The following is a 20355-nucleotide window of genomic DNA, read 5'->3' on the forward strand; positions in this document are numbered from 1 at the left end:
CACCTGGTACCATGTGACTTCTCACTGCAGCTTGGTGCTCTGCACTATCCTGTCTCTTCAGCATTCCAGGCAGAGCGGAGATGTGGCTACAAAATGCCCTGCTGTATTGCAGTGGGTCAGACGAAACTAGAATAGTTCTAAAGGTAGACATCACCAGTCCACTGCAATCTTCTCACTCTGTGTAAAGTTACACCACTTCCTCTAATCCAAAAAATCTGTTGGCTGTTTTGTAGTGAATTCAAAACTATCCACCTTCTTGCCCAAACACAAAAACAGCTTATTTCACTGCTGCTGCTTCTGAAGCACTGGCTACTAACACTTCTATAAGCACTACCAGGGAAGCGTAGTTTAGTGCTCTGGAATTCTCTCAGGGAGACTGGGAGTTCAGATCCTAACTGAGTCACTGCAGCTGTGTCTTTAATAAGATAGTTTACTCAGGTTTCTTCAGTGCCTTGCTGTATTAGCACAAAATGTTATGGAAAACAATTTACTATTGATTTTATGTCTCGCTACTGCTATTGTCGCTTCTAATTTACAACTTAGATTAATCCTAATACAATATCATAATTCTATAAAATATACAGTATTACAGAATTATGGCCTCTAGAACAAATATGTGCCTTTGTTGTGTTTTTCCTTTTTCATTTGTGACTTGTCCACAGCTGCGTAGATGGGGTAGGGGTTGGTCATGTCCACATCTTCTTCCTTTGAAAGTTTGCGGTCATCCATCTGGGAAGAGACGAGCATGTGTGAATAAACATTGAAGTCCATAGATGAGCCACAAGACATGTCCCAGGTCTGAAGATCAGTTATGATAAAAGCCTGAAGGAGCTACAGAGGACTAACACTACAAATATGTAGCATACGCTTTCTGAGAAATTAGATTTTAATGGTGGTATGGAGACATAAACACACAAATGCCAATGAAGGTGGAGACCAATATGCTCAGTGTGAGCTGGGTGACGTGGTTTATCAGCTGGCTATCACACCTCTCTAATAAAACACAAACACCAGCTACACTATCAAAACAAGAGTCTCAAAAGGCTTACATCCTATAGACCCAGAAACACATTCCACATGTTGCTGACAATGGGTGATAAAAATCTGGATTTAACCGCCTGTAAGGGTGCTGTCTGTCCTGGAGAACTAGAATCAACTTTGCAACAAGGTGCCACGTGACCTGACTGGGATTAGGAGACAATGTGTTTTGAAACTCCTAGAGATGAAGACCGCTGTACAGTGAAAGGAGACTGATGTAAAAACACACCAGGCCTTTCTCCTTTTTGCTCCTCTCAGGAGCTCCAAGTAACACTACTTCCTCATCACCATACTCATTGTTTCAGACAAGTCAGAGTAACATTCCCTTCCTCTTGCAGATAGCACCCCAGGTCCAGAACTGAACCCAGCACCCCAGCATTGCAAAACTGCAAAACACCATGCCATTATATTAGGTTTGTCGCTCTTTTAATTGTAATAATAATAATAATAATAATAATAATAATAATAATAATAATAATAATAATAATAAAAAATGCCTGTTACTGTATTGTGTTTTGGTTCCTGACAGTGACAGGTACTTCAAAATGATGGCTGCTTGGGTTGGTTTTGGCACAATATTAATAATTCTCAAAACATCTCACAGTTCACAGTTTGAGTAGTATTTTTCTCAAACTACACAAGGCATGTGTGATCCTAAAACACAGAAGAAGTTGCAAGCATCCCAGCATTAAACTATATGTTATGTAATGGTTATATATGCACATTGCATTCTTTTTTTTCTTACTGTTTTTTCTAAAACTTTGGAAAACTTAAAGACCGCTGAAGATAGTTATTAACGAAACAATGTGTTAATAGAAAGCTTTGTTCTTAAAATAACATCAAAGTAAATGTCATTTTACAGTATTTGTGTGTCTTGGTCTCATTCTGTCCTCAAGAATATACGGAAGGGATAAAAGGTTGTCCTGTCCAATTTTGTTTTTCCTGTTGCTATAGCTTAGTGCAGCTGCTTCCTATCTGTGTTGTCTACACGCTCAGAACAGAAAGACGGTACCCGACACTGGCTGTGTGCCCAGGGACATGACTGGGTCACTGTGCCTTGTACTCATCCTCCTAGCTAACCGAAGGAACTTTAGCATAAAGGCAGCTTGTCATCAATTACATGGGAGGTGTACTGAATATCCCGCATTACAGAACTTTGCATAGAAGCTTCACACAATAAGACCTTACATAGCCATACTTTAAGTAGTAGGAGTGCCTTTTAACTTGTTTTGATTACACTGTATAAAAGATCACCTTTGTGCTGTTTTTCTTTGAGTCTGGCTTGCAAGAGCTTGGCTCCCATATGTTTATGTAACAAAGAAGACTACTGCTACATGGACACCCGAATTGCTGTCATTTTGTTTGGCACGACAACACTGTAACTGCATTTAAACCAGATGAAGTTCTCAAAGCACAATGCTGCAGGTGTTGGCCTGGCTTGGGCACACATTCAAGGAGGTGAACAGCGATGACAGTGAGGTTGAAGAGAATCTTAACTCATTAATTAAGTGCAAGAAATGCAACTCAAATTTAGCATCCATCCAATGAATGGATGTTACAGCTTTAAAATGTGTGAGCTGTGATTGTTAATACAATAATAGCAATTGTACACTAGCAGTTTCCTGAACAATAACTGTCTCTAACAGAAAATGAGTTTTGTATTTTTTTCTTAGTTGTTGATCTGCATTAACGGGAATATATATTTTTACCAGTATTTCCAGTTGTGTATTTTGCAATCAGTGTCTACTGTAAAAGTAAAGCAGATATGAGCATTTTCATGACAAGATGCATATGAAAAACCTAATGTTATTGCTGTAGACGATTTCTGGTATCTGTAGGGTAGCTGGGATTCTCACACTTCAAATTCAGCTGAAGAGATCCCCTTTTGCTAGATTACAGGTAGGTCATCTGTTTAAGGTGTAAATGAGGGATACAAAACTGCAATTTTTCAATCCAGCTTCCCTGCAAGCCAAATCTCTCTTGAATGATTAACTCTCTAGAATCTCATCTACACAGAACTGTCTCATGCTAACAACTAGTGACTATTCTGGTTTACTGCACTCTCTTGTACTAAACACCCTTTCCCTCATTGTCCAAATGTCTTACTTTGCTGCAGTGTTTTATAGAATCATCATGTTTTCATTGTTATTTTATCATTAATGATATTTTATTTAGTTCATTTTATCTCCAAACACATGAAATTGAATACTTAATCAATCCCTTCCCCTCACAGACAAATTTGTGAATTATGGCTCTTGTTTTAGGAAAAAGAAGTATTGATGAAGTAGAGATAGGCAATAGACTCCTACAACAAGTTGTATTACCTAAGGACTTCTGTAAAACCAGTTCACAAACACAAACAGCCAGATACAAAGAGACACTGAGGAATGAGAAAAGAAAGAGAGCTGGACTCACATACAGACCGATACACACAAGAAGCAATGCTGACCTCTTTCACAATTTTGTAAACAACACCTGCAGCCCATACATCTGTTAAGGAAAACTTCTCATCCTCTGTTGATTCGTTGATTTTTTGCCTCATTTTTAAAAAGCTGAAATTGTCCATGTTGAGTGTTTCCACCATCTTTGTCTCTGCCTCCTCCACGTGAGAGGACCACTGTGGGTCATGGTACAGAGAGGACATACACCTGCAGAGTTAAACACACAAGGACACAGATCAGGAAAGAAACTGAAAACATTTCACCAAGGTATTCACTCTGTGCAGCTAATTCTATGGTTCTCTTTAAACATTCTGGATTACCTTCTGAATATCCAGGGTTACATTACACTAAATCTGAGCTGAATTCACAGGCTCACAGCTGATCTCGCAGCCCAGTGTCTCAGACTCACCAGGTGGATCCTGACACTCCACACAGGTACATGATGGTGTCCAGCAGGTTCTGAGCCCCCAGCTCAGTTAAAGTCCCCATGAGAGCCACCATGGCACGCAGACCCCCCCCAGAGCCCAGCACGGCGATGGGGGGGACACGGTCCTGATTGAGGAAGAGAGGAGAAGACAGAATCTAACACGGGGGAGTCATGTGGACCAGGATAGTGACTGCTCCTTTGCTAGTTACTCGCTCTTTCAGTTTGAGGTTTTCAGATATAGCAGCCCATTGTGATTCTTACAGATGCTTTGTGTTAAAATACTGATAATTAAAAATATATATTGTAAACCTTAAAATCTGATTTCTCTTTATCTTTTTTTTTTCTCCAGAAAACACTTCTACTGGGAGAAACTCTGGTTATTTCTGAAGTCTTATTGTTCTGCTTCAGTGTGCCACTATATCCCGCACAGGCAGTGTGCAGCAGTAAAGTCTCTGGTCTTGCAAACAGAGGGTTGTGTGATCACTGCCCCATTACTGCACTGTCCTGCTGCTATGTGTGAACAGGGCACTTCACCTGTACTGCTCCAGTCCTCCCAGCTGTATAAATGGGTGCAGCATTGCTGAGGGTGACCCTTCGGCAGACTGGCCTCCAGTCCAGGAGGAAAACCTTCAGACCTTCTATCAGTCTGGATACCAGGGGGAGTTTGAGGCTGAGCAGGTGTTAGACTAATGTGGGGACTTTATCTCACTGCAGTTTAGGGTGGTGTAGTGTAGAGGGTAAGCCCCTTAGATTGATTACTGACAGGTTGTGGGTTTGAATCCTCTATGCAGACACTGCTGTTGTACATTCACTCTGAGCACTGAACTGCTGTGGGTAACATCCCACAGCTGACCCTCCCTGTAGGGGAGTCATGTAGTTTCTAGTCCACATGATGCTATAGAAAGCAGGATGAGAACTGGTCCAGTGAGCTGCTGTGGCTCTGGGATGGACTGTCTCTTTTACATTTATTCAGTTAACACACAGAGTGCTTACATTGTCTAAAGACAGAATTTGTACATTCTGGAGTGAATAAAGAAGCAAATATTGTAAAATGATGTTTAGAGATGCAGCGAGGTGCATCCTTATTTTCTTAAACTGCTCATTTGACTACTTTGAGCATAGTTAAGGCAGTATTCTATTTGGGCTGATATGACTGAAGTTCAGGTTGTATCCTGTTTGGAGTAATGTGTAACGTTTTGTAGTATCATTGTGGTTTGTAATGTAGCTGTACCATATTGCAGATTATAATTAATAAAGGGCCTCAGTATCTTTATTAGTAATATATACGTATATATTTGTTGGTATTTTTCAACAACATTCTCATAAATCATTTATTTCAAATGCCAAAAAAAACAATTGATTAGGAGTTCAAATTAATCAGCTACATGTATCTGTATGTTACTTGTACAGTATGTTGACAGTAATTCCTGTACATTCTTCTTTAGCTTCTATACCAGCCTGACTCCCACAATACCCATCTATGACATTTCGTGACAATGAACTCAATTAGAATCTGTCAAGTCATCTTAATTGAAATATTATTAGAATTTTAATACTGTATAGGAATAAATATACAGTAGGTTAATTCCATATTGAAAAAACATACCATTCCTGCTTTTGCACTTCAAGATATTGTGAGACTAATAACTATATATGAGATTATGTCAAGTCATTACACATCTCAATTTAAATCATTGTACAACAGAAGTACTGTACAATACAGATAAAAAAAAACCTATCACAATGGAATATCAGAACTCCTTACCCCATCACAAGTAATCTGTAGGCTGCTCAGGGCTTTCTGAATTTTGAGTTTTCTCTTTTCAATGGCTTTGCTCTCCCCCTCACAGAGAGTGTGAGCAACTCGGATGTAAGAAGCACTGAAAGAATGAGCGAAGTGACAGTGAGAAGATACTGTGGAAACATGACTGTCACATTTGTGACACACAAACCCCCCTTTCACCTCACTGTTGATATACTGTAATGGACACAATGACATCTCTGTGATATACTGTACAGCACTACACACACAGTGTCATTACAGTTATATACAGCACTGAACATAAACAAAGTGACATCACTGTGATAGACTACACACACAGGGACATTGCACTGATACACTGCACACACACAGTGACATTACTGTGATAGCCTGCACACACACAGTGACATCACTGTGATAGTCTCCACACACACACAGTGACCAAATTGATACATATAAGTGCCCTACTGCCAGGTAACAGTTTCCCATATTTTAGCTAAATTTAAAGAAACTTACTTTTCAATAGGTGTGGTTTCCATTGCCTGTAATGGTACACAAATAAAGAAGCAGTTCTTATTATTCCATATTATTATTCCCAGATTGGGGCGGTGCGGTGTCTCTGTGGCTAAGGATCTGCACCTGTGGCTGGGAAGTTGCTGGTTCATATCCTGTGGCCGGCAGAGGAATCCTACTCTGTTGGACCCCTGACCCTGTCTGTGTGTCTCATGGAGAGTAAGTTGAGGTATGTGAAAAGACAATTTCCTAATAGAAGAACTTGTATATGGGCAATAAAGTGATCTTATCTTATTATTACAGTTCTTAATCTTATTTCCAGACCTCAGTGGAGAGTTAAGGTGTTCTACTTTCTGCAGTTTCTATATTTATTAAATATTCTTTTTTTGGAAAAAAAATGTATATGGTTATGTATATTTTTATTTTTTCTCCCCCTCCTGTGTTGATTGACAGTTACGTCTGACTTTCGTGATTCAACCTCTGTTTCACACTGGGAAAATGAGAACCTGCAGACTCACTGTTCTGACTTGTCCACTTGTCAGAGGTATTTCACACCCTGCTTACAGGTAGGGTGTCAAAAAGATTTGACAATCACAGGTTAGTACCAGTTATAAGAGCAGAGAGTCTTTTATTGACACAAGATAAGGTTAGAAATCAGAGGAGTCAAGCCCATCTACCATGTCTTAGTCAGTAGTTCTTTGATTGGGGGATCTTATTCTGCCGTTTCTCAAATGAAGTCAGACTATTGGCCTCAAATACATGGATCTGTAGTTAGTCCCATACTCACTTTGTGTACAGAAGTGACTCCTGTTCTCAATTTTAAATGTATATAATTCTGTGTAGTTTTCACTTATGACTGACTATAACAAACTAAATTCAGAGAGCAAAACATACAGTTGTGTGTGTGGAATCTTAATTGTGCCTGTGTATTAAAAGGATAGGAGAGAAATGAGTGCATAACATTGCATAGTTTTTATTTCCACAAAAAAAACAGCTTTTCTGCAGTCCTGTTGTTCTGCTGATTGAGTGTGGATGGATATACTGTACATCCACACTCAATCAGTGGAGTGGAGTGTTCATGGATATGCTGTACATTTACTTTATATCCTGCATCCGATGCCATTTTTCATTGCTTTTGGTTTTCCTTTTTGATATGTGATCCTTATACTGCAGTGAATTTTTAAAAGTTAACTTAAAAAAATAAAACTCTTTTAAGGCAGGTTGGATGCAGGGAGTTCAGCACTGCTAGGTCAGAGGGAGAGTTGTGGTTAATTTTGTGTGTCTTTCACTGTGTGTTTGTACTGTACACATTACCAGACCCTATTATTATTATTATTATTATTATTATTATTATTATTATTATTATTATTATTATTATTAGACCCTGTTATCACAGTGTCTGAGTGGCTCTGGAAGGTGCCAGTGCTTTTCAGAATCGCTGGTTTTTGTTTGCTTTCATCGGACTGTCCAAGAAAACAAAATGACCCCAAACACATTACCAAGACACTCTTATCAGCCTTCAAGTTTGAGTTGTATCATGTTACTCACTTTTCAAAAGCAAATAACATCCTTGCTTGTGTGCAAAGCCTAATTAAAGGGCACTTCTGGGAATTTCTAAAAAAGCAAAAGTACATACCAGTGTAGAAGGCTGAGGCATCAGGTAATAATTTTAATATCACATTCTAAGCCTCAAAAGTAAGTTGATCCCTTGCTTTTTTGCTAGATCTTTTCCAATATTAACTTTTAGTAATTAAGATGATAAATACTAATGTACCGTGAGGAGTTCCATATTGTTCTTGAAGAAAGTGTGCTGTTTGCTTGCTTCACTGGATCTGCCAAAGAAAAAATTCAACTTGTCAGGAGACGACTCTGTACATCTAGAGGACACTGGGATACAAGTACCCAAGAACAGGCTGGTTTAGATCAGAATAAAGAGAGGCATAGGCTTCCTGACACTGATTTTCAACCACATACAGTACTTCCCAGTGCCTCATAATTAAAAGATGAGCCTTCATGTCATATTCTTTCGCTTTCAGTCTGGACTGAACATGGTGCAGGAAAAGTGTCTCCTGGCAATTTGACTTCTTTTCACAAAAAAATGATGTTTTGATTTACATCTCTGAAGTGTAATGCAGTTTATCAATTAATGATATTAACGATAAACCAGTAACTTCAATCACCAGATGCATTCATTTCTGAAATTTACTCCCTAGTTCTCTGTGTCAGTTTTTAAAAAGATCATTTTCTCATTATAAATATTTAAAAAAATATTGCTTGACAACAAAAGAAATGCCATCTTGCAATTTCAGAAGTATTTAATAATTGCATTTATTTAAATTTATATTTGGTATATTTACATTGTTACTGTGAATTACATTTAAAGACACATTAGAATGTCACTTCTGAATCAGTTTCCCTAAAACCCTGTGCAATATTTTTAATATATTCCACTAAGATATCTAACATGAATTATTGCACATTGGAAAAATGATCTTGAACCAGACAGTATTTAACACCCAACTTTTACCTGAACATTATTGCTTTTAATTTCCAAGAGGATTCATCAGTAAGTTAAAGACCTAGAACTATAGAAATTACATACAGAGTATAGTAGTACAGTCATAGACAATCTCAGAAATGTTGCTCCAGTAGGTTCATATGTGATCAGTTTTACAGTAGCAGGTTATAATAATGTGTCCAGTACATACTCACCTGTCTCTGATGTACCTGAGGAGCGAGATGTAGTCCAGCTGTTCCACACAGATCATTTATACTCATCTGGAGGTTGAAACATTCCCAGCTGTGGCGTCAATGTGTCACGAGATACAAGGCTGAAGTCCTGAGCTGGAAGCCAGTTTATGATTTGCACCATAACCTTTAAATCTTTATTTAATCACAATGTGTGACAAATAAGGCAAGCCCAGACAGAAAAGTAGTTTCTGGTTTCATCCCTGAACACACCTTGGTCTCACCCTTTCTTTTAATCTTTTTCTTAGCTTTGTTCTAACCTGAGTAGTCAATTCAAAACGTATTATTATTTTATCATTTAGGTACAAATATATTTTTGAGGTCATGCACAGTTGATTCTTCAAAATCTTAGCATTAAAGATAGTTGTCACAGTTCCTAGCTGGAGGTATTACAATCATACTGTTAATGAAACAATTAGATCAATTATGCAACTCAGAGCTCAGTAGGCAAAATGTAGGACTTGGTAGGTAATACATATTAATTCTTACAATTTCTTATTTCTGGAAAATGGCAAGTGAAGTGAACAAAGTGCTGAATGCTCCCATCAAGGGAGGTTGAATTTTTTGTTCATGATGCCTGGAGATGAAAGTAATTATGGTTGATGTGATTCTTCATACTGACGTTCGCTGTTTTGGCAGGATTCTGTGATTTGATTAAAAAAATACAATTCTTCCATAATGAGTTGTAAATATATATATCTAACACCACGCTCATTCGGGGCCCCTCAGGGCAATTCCAGATCACCCAGAAGGCATCCTGTACCTCCAGCAACCTCATTAATGTATCTCTTGCAATAAATGCCTATCTACGCCTATCTAAAAAGCTATCTATGTTGGGGAACCTAGAAGGAGACTAGGAGACTGCTTCAGAGAACATGTAAGGGCTGTGAAGATTAAAAATTTCTCCAAGCCCATAGTTTCTCATTTCACCTCAGATAGCCATGATCACACTGATCCCTCTGTCTGTTCTCAAAGAAGAGTTTCTCAACTCCCACAGCAGAAAGACAACAGAAACTAAACTCATCCTGAAACTAGGTTCACATCTTCCCCATTCTCTCAATGAAAGACTTATTTTCGTGTAATCTCCTCTATTCTCATGTAGGTTTTGACTTCACACCTTTCTTCACCCTTCTCCACTTTGCACTTCCTGAGTGACCTCTCTGCCTCTCCTCTCTCCCTCCACTTTTCCAGCTTTTGTTCTCCTGTGCTATTTAATCTTTGCCAACTACCCTGTCTTTCTCACACCTGAAGAAACCTCCTCAGCCAAAACGTTGTGTTTCCTTTCTTTTCAGTATATAAAAAAACTTTTACCTGTTCCTTTGCAGCCTACACATGCTGACGCAGCTACCTACTTGAACTATGTAGCAGCAATGCTTGTTAATAAGACAGAATTAAGCGTTGCTGTGCTTTCCTAAATGAGGCGCCATCTCTCTCTCTTCATCTCTGTGGTGCAGCCACAGAGAAGCTATTCATGCAGTCTGATTTAAGGTGTTTTCTTTCTGATAAGGAGCAGCTCCCAAATGGGGATGCACTTAGCTATGCCTGGCCATCATGACCAATGGTCATCCCTAGGGACATCTGGATTGCTGTCCTAGGTGTTAGGGGTCATTGACTCATCTCTCACCTTTGTCAACCAATCAGGGACTTGCAGGGTGTGGTAACCCCACGTAGGTCTCCAATTTCCACTAAACTCTAAACCAATAGCACATCTGTGTTTGGTTAAAACACTGGCACAAGCTCAGGTCTTTGTTCTCCTCGGCCATTTTTGCGTAATCTCAGGGACAATCACGTGACAACCGGTGTTGTCTGCTCTGGGACTTGGACTTTGTTCTAAGTGCGAGGCCAAGAATTCTGCAACGACCAACGTGAATGCTCCCCTTGATCAACCACAGCCTACAATTGGACGCTCGTCGACAACCTGAATAGTTTATTCAGAAGCAGTGCTGGACCGGGAACAAACCAGTTTTCTTCCCGTGTAAAAGAGTGACTAGCGAGGACCCGCAAGTCTGTGCATAGAGACTTTCTACTAGTCAGCCGGAGAAACGACTAGTAGACCCCTGTGAGAAACGACTGCACTACGTACCGCAGTTAGATTCCTCCGTCCGTCCTACTCTGAGCTGCACCTCGACTGGTCGACCAGTTGCCAGAGGACGCCGGGACGACGCCTATTGGACGACCGCTGGGACAGAGTTTGCAACAGAGCCTGTCAGCTGGTTTTGGTGCTCATGCTGGGAAATCCAAACCCATACACAGTGGATAAGTAAACCCCATGTTCTACATTGCGTCTCGAGAGTTTAATTGTTACCTCAACACAAGTTGTTATCAATTTAATCCATGAGTCATGTATTTACCTCCGAGTCTAGTGTAACAGTGGGTAATGACACCGATCTTTGAGATTATATACCTTATATTTTTGATAACCCTCACCTGTATCCAGGCATACTGATATACTGTATGTTTGGTGCACAATTTATGTTTAAAAAATGTATCTCGTGTATTGAATCCGTGTGTGTGTGCATGCTAGTTGTTCTGACGATTAATTGTCTAAAAGCCATAACGAATCACCTCATGATTACTGATACAATTAATAATTGTCTCAGTAAATTCACAAAACTCCTACAGCTACTTCAACCAAATATTATTAAGTAATAATAATAATAATTCCTTACACTTATTTAGCGCTTTCCTGGACACTCCACTCAAAACGTTGGATGATGCTACAGCAGCAATAGTGCATACAGCACACTCAATACACACCAGCTATCAGTGAGGAGGAGAACAGAGTGATGAAGGCAGTTAAGAGATGAGGATTATCAGGAGGCCATGATTGGAAAAAGCCAAAATATGGCCAGGATATCAGGGTAACACCCCTACTCTTTTCAAGAAACACCCTGGTCTTCGGAATGACCACAGAGAGTCAGGACCTCGGTTTTACATCTCATCTGAAAGCGGTGACTTTTTTCAGAATAGTGTATAGGGCATTAGGGCCGACACAGACTGCAGGGTGAGCACCCCCTACTGGCCCCACAAACTCCTCTTCCAGTAGCAACCTTAGTTTTTCCCCAGGAGGTCTCCTATCCAGGTACTGACCAGGCTCACACCTGCTTAGCTGCAGTGGGGTGCCAGTTGTTAGTTGCAGGGTGATATAGCTGCTGGCAATTATGCAACTGAGAGCTAAGGTGGCAAAAAAGTAGGACATGTTAGGTCTTACAGGAATTGAGTCTGAGACTCCTGACTTTGGCCATACATATCCACCACAGGACAGATGGCCATCTTATCTGCCCATATTTGTTAATCAGCACTTATAACTTGACTGTAATAGTACTCCACTCATGAAATGTAAGATTAAACAATTCCCCTCCCTCTGGTGATCACCTGGGTGGGGACTCTTCAGGGCTCATAGTGCAAAATCAAGCAGATGGGTCCCACAGTGCATTGTTCTTCATAGCAGTGGCAGCTTCATTGAAAATTAGTGGATGAGTAGAAAAATAATAATTACCAGTCACAGACACAAATTCTATGTATAATCAAAACAGGTTTAACCTGATTTCAGTGAAAGTGCACCTGTCAAGTTTCCCACAGATTTATATCATAGATCGTAGATCATAAATCATAGCAGTGGCTTTGTGAAATGCAAATTGCTTGAAGTAATAAAAGAAAAAAAATAGTGTAGCTGAAGCATTTCATTTTTTTCTCAGATAAACAGAGAGAAGGAATGTGGAAACACGAACATAACGCTAAAGGAGAAGGAAGACATCTAAAGCCGCAGGATACCCACTGACTAAACCGGAGACAGGACACTGGACAGACCTGTGGGTGAGGAGATGGCATTGAGCTGGGGGGAAGACCCGGGGAAGAACTGGAAGCTGGGATAGTGTAATCAAAGGATGGGATGAGGTAGGATGGGATGCTGAACAGACATGGGGCCAAGAAGACAGCATCAGGGGTAACAGGGCCAGGAGGGGGAATCCTGAGGCTTAGATGGACACTGTGGAACAGACGCAGAAGAGAGCAACAACCGACATTTTAAGTATGAAAAAGCAAGGCGAATGTGAAACAAAACATGTTTTTGTCTCTTTACTGTTTGAAGCACATATAGAAAGCAAAAAAGGTGCCAGGAATGCAAAAAACAAATGCAAAAAAAATGGTTTTACTGTGCTTTAGCTTCCCAGCTTGTTTGGAACAAAGTCCACCTATAGCAGCAAGGCGATAAAAAGTGAGGTGATAAGAATCACTTCTGAGCCAAACTGATTTATCTGCTAAAACTGCTTTCACTCTCTAGTTTTGATTGCATGGTGGAGGGGAATGGGGTGCAATAGCAAGCAATGTATTCGAAACTTTCCATTTGAGCATGCAAGTGCAGAATATATTAAATAAATATTTTAAAAATACTTATTTCAAAAAATGCCCTGAACCCACCTCCAGTGCCTTTACAGAACATTATCCTAGAGGTTTTCTGATTTCTTCTTGTTCCTTATAGTACACTCTTTATTTTGAGACACACAACCTAGCAGAGGAGACCTAGAAGATTATTTTATTCTGAAATCTTCAGAATCACTACAGTTGGGCTCTGGTAGAGCAAGTTGGAACAAGCTATGCATTGTCTGACTCTTACACACCTGTTATTTTGCAATAGGAAACAGTGTTAAATTATGTCTTAAATTTGCTTTTCTGGTGGGTTGGTACTCTTTTGGTGTCACTGTCCACTTTCTGGCTACTTTCCATCCATGGGTTTTGAATAATAATATTCTAAAATTCTCTCTAATATACTTAAGAGGGCTGTGGAGTTCCCCGTCTGCTCCTCACTGCTGAGGTTGAAAATGCATGTATTGTAAATCTCCCCCCTTTCAGTTCAGGTGCAATTCTGATTCTGAGGGAAAAGTATATTCCTAACACATAACATAAAAAGTGAATACATAAAGTAAGTGACATGTCTAGACAGATATGCTTCATACTTGTGGATATATCATATTTAAAACTTAAGGATTTTTGTTAGTCATCAAATGTATGTTTAATGAGCCTAACTGCCAAATACATTTATTTTCTGAGTGAAAAAGACACGGCTTACAACCTGCATTCTTTCACCCATACACATTTGTTTCCAGAAGCTATACCACAATCTTCCATCTTTAACAACTGTACCAGTCCCTCTGGGAGGGTTAGACTCTTCCACACTTCCAACACTCAGTCAGCCTGACCTACACCCCCTCAGAGTCTGCTTCTGTCTGATCCCACACTCTCCCAGTCTTTCCATTTAGTTTTAATTCTCTTCTTTCCAGCTCCCCTTTGCATCTGTTTTTGGAGATCTGGCTGCTCTCCATCCACCTCTTTAGATCAGAACTTGTCTTCCTTTGTCTAATCGAATAGAAGGCTGTGAAATTGATTTTATTTGGCCACAATTATTCTCAGATTATCTTTACTGCCAAGCTTGTAAGTGAATGTCTTAGGGGACTGGTTTTCCATTTGAATATTTTTTTTTTATCTAGATGAATTTATATTGTGAGGGAAAGTGTTCATATGATACAGAGCTGTGTGTGTTTAATATACCTCCTCAAGTCAAAGCAGTGAGTTGACCAAGTTGAGGACTGCAGTGGCATGTTCTGCCTATTCTACACTGTACCCGTATATGTTTTCTTCAAATCTAATTTATAAGTTGATAAGCACACAAGGCGAATGTTAGAAAGAGGAACAGAATCACCACTGAATGAAAAGACAGAGAGTGTTTGGAATAATCAGTCAACTCTAAAAACAAGTGATCATTCATTGTCCCTGTGAAGTCAGGCATGTTGAGTCATGACTTGTTTGTTTCTCTGGCAAAGGTTAAAATGCAGGTTCTGAAAGATATTTCCTCAGGAGCACAGGGTGTATCATAGAAAAAATTACAGATTAGCATTCTTTTACATGATAATATTCTGTTACAGTACATCTGGGTTGAATATCTTAATCTTGGGGTTGAATATCTGGTAAAGATTAAGGTCTCATTTTTCTGATTGAAAGGGACAGATTCCAGCCTGGAACGAGGCTGGACAATATCATCAAAGTTTAATCCATATTGCCGTGCAGCTCAAACTTGTACAAAGTACTGTACATTGTCTACAAATATACCTAAATAATTACTAAACAGTCCTGGGTTATCTACTCCTTGACAGTGTAAAAGAACTAAGGTGAAATAGAGCAGATTTGTAATTATTTCATTTCAAAGGTCCTACTGCAGAAGGGAAATGTACAAAGAAATGAGACTAATATTCTAAAGTTAAGCTCTTAATTATGAAAGACTCCCTACAGGCAGAGTTTTCATCTCCTATAAACCAATATGGGAACAATATACGTGATATTAAGCTCTGATCACTAGTGGATCATTTTAAGTTTACGGCTTTTTAATACAGAGTCTGTCTGCAGTCTGACTCTAATCCTCTTCCCTTTGGCTGTATGTATCAAAGTGAGGGACAGAGGACAGATAGTATATTTCATTTTAACTTAAGTAAGAAAATTAGTGTACCCTGGTCCAGGATTTAATAACTCCACTGTGTTGGCACACTTGCACACTAGCGGACAGAGCTAAAAGAACTAAATTGTCACACCTTCATCCCACCACATTCTCACACGGAAGCACACTCGCACTAATCACACCCAAGCCCTGAGCACTTCTGCTAAACGACACCACTACTGCCAATCAGCCAACCACGACACTCCATCAATCAGCGCACCTCCTCCCTCGCACAACACTTAAACCCTCCAGAAGCCCCTGTTCATTGCTGGGTATTGGTTGTTTGTTCACCTACAGATGCAGCCATTCAAAATGTGCGGGCGATACCGCATTATTTTGCGGTACGCTGTACGCAGTCTACCGCAAGCTACCGGTAAATACCGTGAGTAACCGTAAGTTCTCCTATAATACGACAAGCAAAATAATAGTATCTGGAATTTCCGCAAGGTGGAGCTAATAAAGCTCAACCTCTCATGTTTGAGCTGTGGCCATCAAAGTCTTTAACGAAGATATTACTAATAGTATTAATAATGAATGACCTTGGACAAGCTGTAAGAGTAAACTCAAAGTATTGCCCTGGTCAACATTCTTTTTTTCATTGACCGTCTTTGTAAAAGTAACACCACAGCATTTCGCAATCACGCATTTCTTTCCAATCATGCAAAGTACAGTCATTTTTGAGAACTCCGATTCACCATGCCTTTCACATGCTCATAAAAGAGATTGATTTAGGAACATAAACATATTACTGTATGCAAACTGTACTGTATACAGTATGTATATGTATATTTAATGTCTTTACTGTGCCCGTTTAAGTATTGAAGATTTATATGGAATTTTACCACTGAAGGGAAATCTTAGTAGCTGAGCATAAAAAGAATAGGAGCATACTGCAACGCGTGTGAAGGCCATAAACGATATTAATTTTGGAACATAAACATACAGTATATGGCTGGTCTCGGTACTTTAAAGAAAACATACATGAAACATGGTTTCATTATGACCAGAATCAGTCTTGAGATATTTTTAACTTGATTTACAGTATTTGAGAGGTATGTCTTAACACTGATACTACAGTGCTTAAGAACTGCTCACGTATATGTTTCTAGGTTTATATTATGCATTTCATACGGTCAAATTACTTGCGTTTTAGTTTCGTTTTGTGCTGGGACCCGTGGATTGATTAGAGATATCAAGTACATACAAGTCATTTTTTAAATGTTGTAGTTCGTCTTGAAAAAATGTTACGAGTACATCATCTATCAACAATTACACAGGTTCTGTTTCCATATTGCGGATTTTGGTTACGTAATATTATTTTCTAGATTTCGCGTTGTGAATATATGATTTGGGCAAACAGAGCCGCAAAGAAGTACATTATGGGTTGTTGTTTTTTTTTTTGCAGTTTTATCTAGAACAAGCGATGCTTAAACCTTTGTCTGATTCTTGTGAAACTATCCACACGACAGTTACAGTACCTAGGAGTTGACTTCAGTGATGTCACTGATGGGATGTTTCTAAAAATCCATCCTCTGTAAAACGTCTTCTCTAGTTGTCCTGCATATGTATTCGCTAATGAAGCTGTGTGTTCTGAGCCTGGATCTCTACATTTCTGTATGAACCAGCTTAGAGGGCTAAAGACAGCTTGTGTTTAAATTGAGTGTAAGGCAATTTATGCTTCTAAAGTCATGGTCAGCATTTATTATTGTACTGTGCTGTAAACTTGTTCTGTGCCAAGTCACATTATTTTATAGCGTTTTTATAGCGTTATCAAATCCCGTGGCGCTGTGTGTTAGTTTCCTGACTCCCATGTCACATGGTCTGTGATTGAAACCTGTGAAACCGGTTTAATTCGTCACAGCCAGCACTCCGGTTGTAAAGCAGAAGCAGGTGAGATTTCCAGCGAAAAACACCTCCCCCTTCTTCAGGTGTGAGGGTCTTCTGCTCAGAATGAAACGCTAAAATGTAATGTAGGCTCTGAATGGGTTCAATTATGATTTGGGCTTGATTAAGGTCGCTGCCTTTCATCTAAAACCCTACTTGAATCCTAAAAAACTAAAAATCAGTGTTAGTGAGTTCTAAATAAAGAGGTATCCAGGTAACAGTGAAACGGGCGGACAGTCTGGGGAGATCGCCCGTTTTCCATGTAAATAGTTCCCTGGTTCCGCACCCCTTGGTGTTTCTCTCGCTCTCTCTCGGGTCACCTGATCATTAGCTCGAAAGATTTGAGTGCTTTGTGTATATTCTAATGGTAGTGGGGGCAGGGTGTGTGGGAACAGGTTTGGTTGAAATTGCATTGGAGATCTATGTTCTTCACACCTGAAACATTTTCTCTGAAAGCATTTTCTTCGCAGTTTAACCAATCTTTTTACAGCATGTTACAGTTTACTATTATTAACCATATTAATTTTAAGTGCTTAATGTAAAGTCTTGTAAAAATATATTTTCATTGTTCAAATATACATTAAGTCTGACTATCATATAATAAGTTAAATACAAAACTAAAGAAAAAATAGGGTTAAATATAATTCAAAATATTTTGCTAACAATGTTAACTGTTTATGAATAATAAAATGTATTAACTAAGGAGTAGGATGGCACAGTTGTTAGTATGTTTTTTGTTAAGTTTCTTTTTCATAAATACAACAGTAGTACCTGATGTCTCAGTGGCTTTCAAAATTAAATTATGCATGCAAACCTGTGAACTAGAAAGATAACTAAGATATCCATCCATTTATAATGGTGGCGAAGTGGTTAGCATTGCTATCTTGCAGCACTGGGGTCCTAGGTTCAATTCCTGCCATCCTGTGTGTGTGGGGTTTGCATGTTCTCTCTGGGTTACATGGTTTTTCTCCATATGTGTGATATGACTCCCTCTCGCACTCCAAAACATACTGGTAAGTTAATTGGTTTATGGGAAAACTGGCCCTGGTGTGTGTGTGTTTGTGTCTGTCTGTCCTGTGATGGACTGGCGCTATGTCCAGGGTGTATTCTGCCTTGTGTCCGTTGGTTACTGGGATAGGCTCCAAATCCTCTGTACTGGATAAAGAGATTAGAAATGGAAGTAAAGGCACTGTGTGGATGGAACTATACACAGTGTTAGAAACCCACTATGAAATGGCAGCATCTCACTGAGAATAAAATATTTTATAGTGCTGGCTTAAGGAAACAGCCTTTCCACCTCTCTTGCACATCAGTATCCATACCTAGTTATTTAAACAAATTGCCTCTAATTATAAACATCTTAATATGCTGGCTCTGTGGATCCGCATCAGCTATGTTTGCCCATTCCTTCAATTCATGTGCATCCAACACACAGTTCAATGCCAGCAACTACACATAATCTAAAATACAATCCTTATTTCAGTATCTATGTAAACATATGGTCTGTTAACTTCATCGTCTTCATCAAAAGTATGCCTAACCCCATTAGGAAGTGTTCTTGTTATAAGTGTATTCCTCAGCTTTCCCCAAATTATCTTCTTCTTGCCAACATCTCTAGTCTTTTATCCTGCAATAACTCAGCCAACACTTAAATCTCCAAAAGCTGCTTGTGTTAATTTCTTTAAATCACAAATATCATGTGTAAATACTGGCCATGTAATACTCTGCATTGTGGAATAATAGTTTATTTTAAAGGGAACTAGAGAAACTAAGAACTAGAGAAATCAAGAAAGGCTTTTTTTCTAGAATTAATAAATGCACATCCTGTTCACTGGGGAAATTAAATCCACACTGAGCAATCTTCAATATGTTCAGAATATGACAGCAAGAATCCTATCAGGGATGCATTACACCTGTTTTCAAGTCCTTGCACTGGTTACCTATCAGATTTCGAGTCAACTTCAAAATCCTTATCCTCCTTATATACTGTCCTACAACTGTTATTATTGATCACCGAATTATTGTACTTGACATGACTTCATTCAGCCTTTCCTGAACGTCTATGACAGGCAGAGAGAGTGCTGTTTCTGGTGTGATCTTTTGCAGCTGACATTTCACCGTTTTAAACGAACAAGAAATTAGATTGCTCATAAATCACTTATTCTATATAAACACAGCATAATTGCCCTCCGAAAATCCTTTTTCTTGTTCGTTTTAGAGACCTTGATCGAAACTGATTTTAGATGTCAGAAAGGATTTATTTTCTCTGTATTTCCTACATTGCTTTGTCGAGATTTTAACTTTATATCTAACTTTATATCTAGGCTCAGATTTCAACTATAAATCGTACAGTAATTAATAGCAGTAAATACTGATGTTTTGCGCCCTCCTACCACAAAAATATATGTTTAAAAAAATGTCATGTTCCCATAAAAAAGTCATGCCTTGGAGTATAGACCCCCAAAGGAATGCCATAGACTCAAACTGCAAAATAAACATACAGAAAGAAAGTATTTGTATTGTAATTGCAAATCCTGGTACTGTATGAGTGATTGGTATGACTTTCCTCATTACAAATCTCTTATTAGAATTTAAATTTCTCTGTAACTCCAGGTCAGAACAGAGAAAATGTAACTGCCTTAAGGAGTTTACGATTATGAAAAATAGAAGGATAAGCATGATACGTATGTCTTCTGTCATTTTCTAAGTCATGTTACTGAGCACCAAATCTTATTGAGAATATGAATCCATTTAAGGTTTATACCATTAAAGTAACGGTTTATTCCATGCTGAAAATGTTTGTACCAGACTTTTTTGACGCCTGTTTAATTGTCTGAAGTCTGATGTTGTAAATTTTATTGTTAAAAAGATCCATGAAAATGTCACTACTAAAGTTAGCTGGTACTGTTGGTATTGTAAGTGGCAAGTAGAGCTCATATTTTAGATTTTGTGTAGTTGCTAGCGTTGAACTGTGTGTTGGATGCACATGAATTGAAGGAATGGGCAAACATAGCTGATGCGGATCCACAGAGCCAGCATATTAAGATGTTTATAA

General features: G+C 38.9%; 1 protein-coding gene across 2 annotated transcripts in view; it reads right to left on the reverse strand.

Moving 5' to 3' along the window:
• The window catches only part of LOC148647047 (cytosolic phospholipase A2 gamma-like), a 28062-nt gene extending 19020 nt beyond the window's left edge, over positions 1–9042 (reverse strand). The window contains exons 1-7 of one of the 2 annotated variants that reach the window (XM_088608675.1): positions 8894–9042; positions 7956–8013; positions 6185–6210; positions 5672–5786; positions 3889–4031; positions 3488–3686; positions 621–729 (exon numbers count right to left, since the gene is read on the reverse strand). In XM_088608675.1, the coding sequence (XP_088464801.1) occupies positions 621–729; positions 3488–3686; positions 3889–4031; positions 5672–5786; positions 6185–6210; positions 7956–8013; positions 8894–8949 (706 nt within the window). In that variant the 5' untranslated portion in view covers positions 8950–9042. The remainder of the gene's footprint in view (positions 1–620; positions 730–3487; positions 3687–3888; positions 4032–5671; positions 5787–6184; positions 6211–7955; positions 8014–8893) is intronic. The other variant, XM_088608676.1, reaches the window with a different exon arrangement.
• Positions 9043–20355: the final 11313 nt, after the last annotated feature.

This window comes from Lepisosteus platostomus, chromosome 16 (assembly GCF_059453375.1).
Source record: "Lepisosteus platostomus isolate fLepPlt1 chromosome 16, fLepPlt1.hap1, whole genome shotgun sequence".
NCBI classification, from domain to species: domain Eukaryota; kingdom Metazoa; phylum Chordata; class Actinopteri; order Semionotiformes; family Lepisosteidae; genus Lepisosteus; species Lepisosteus platostomus.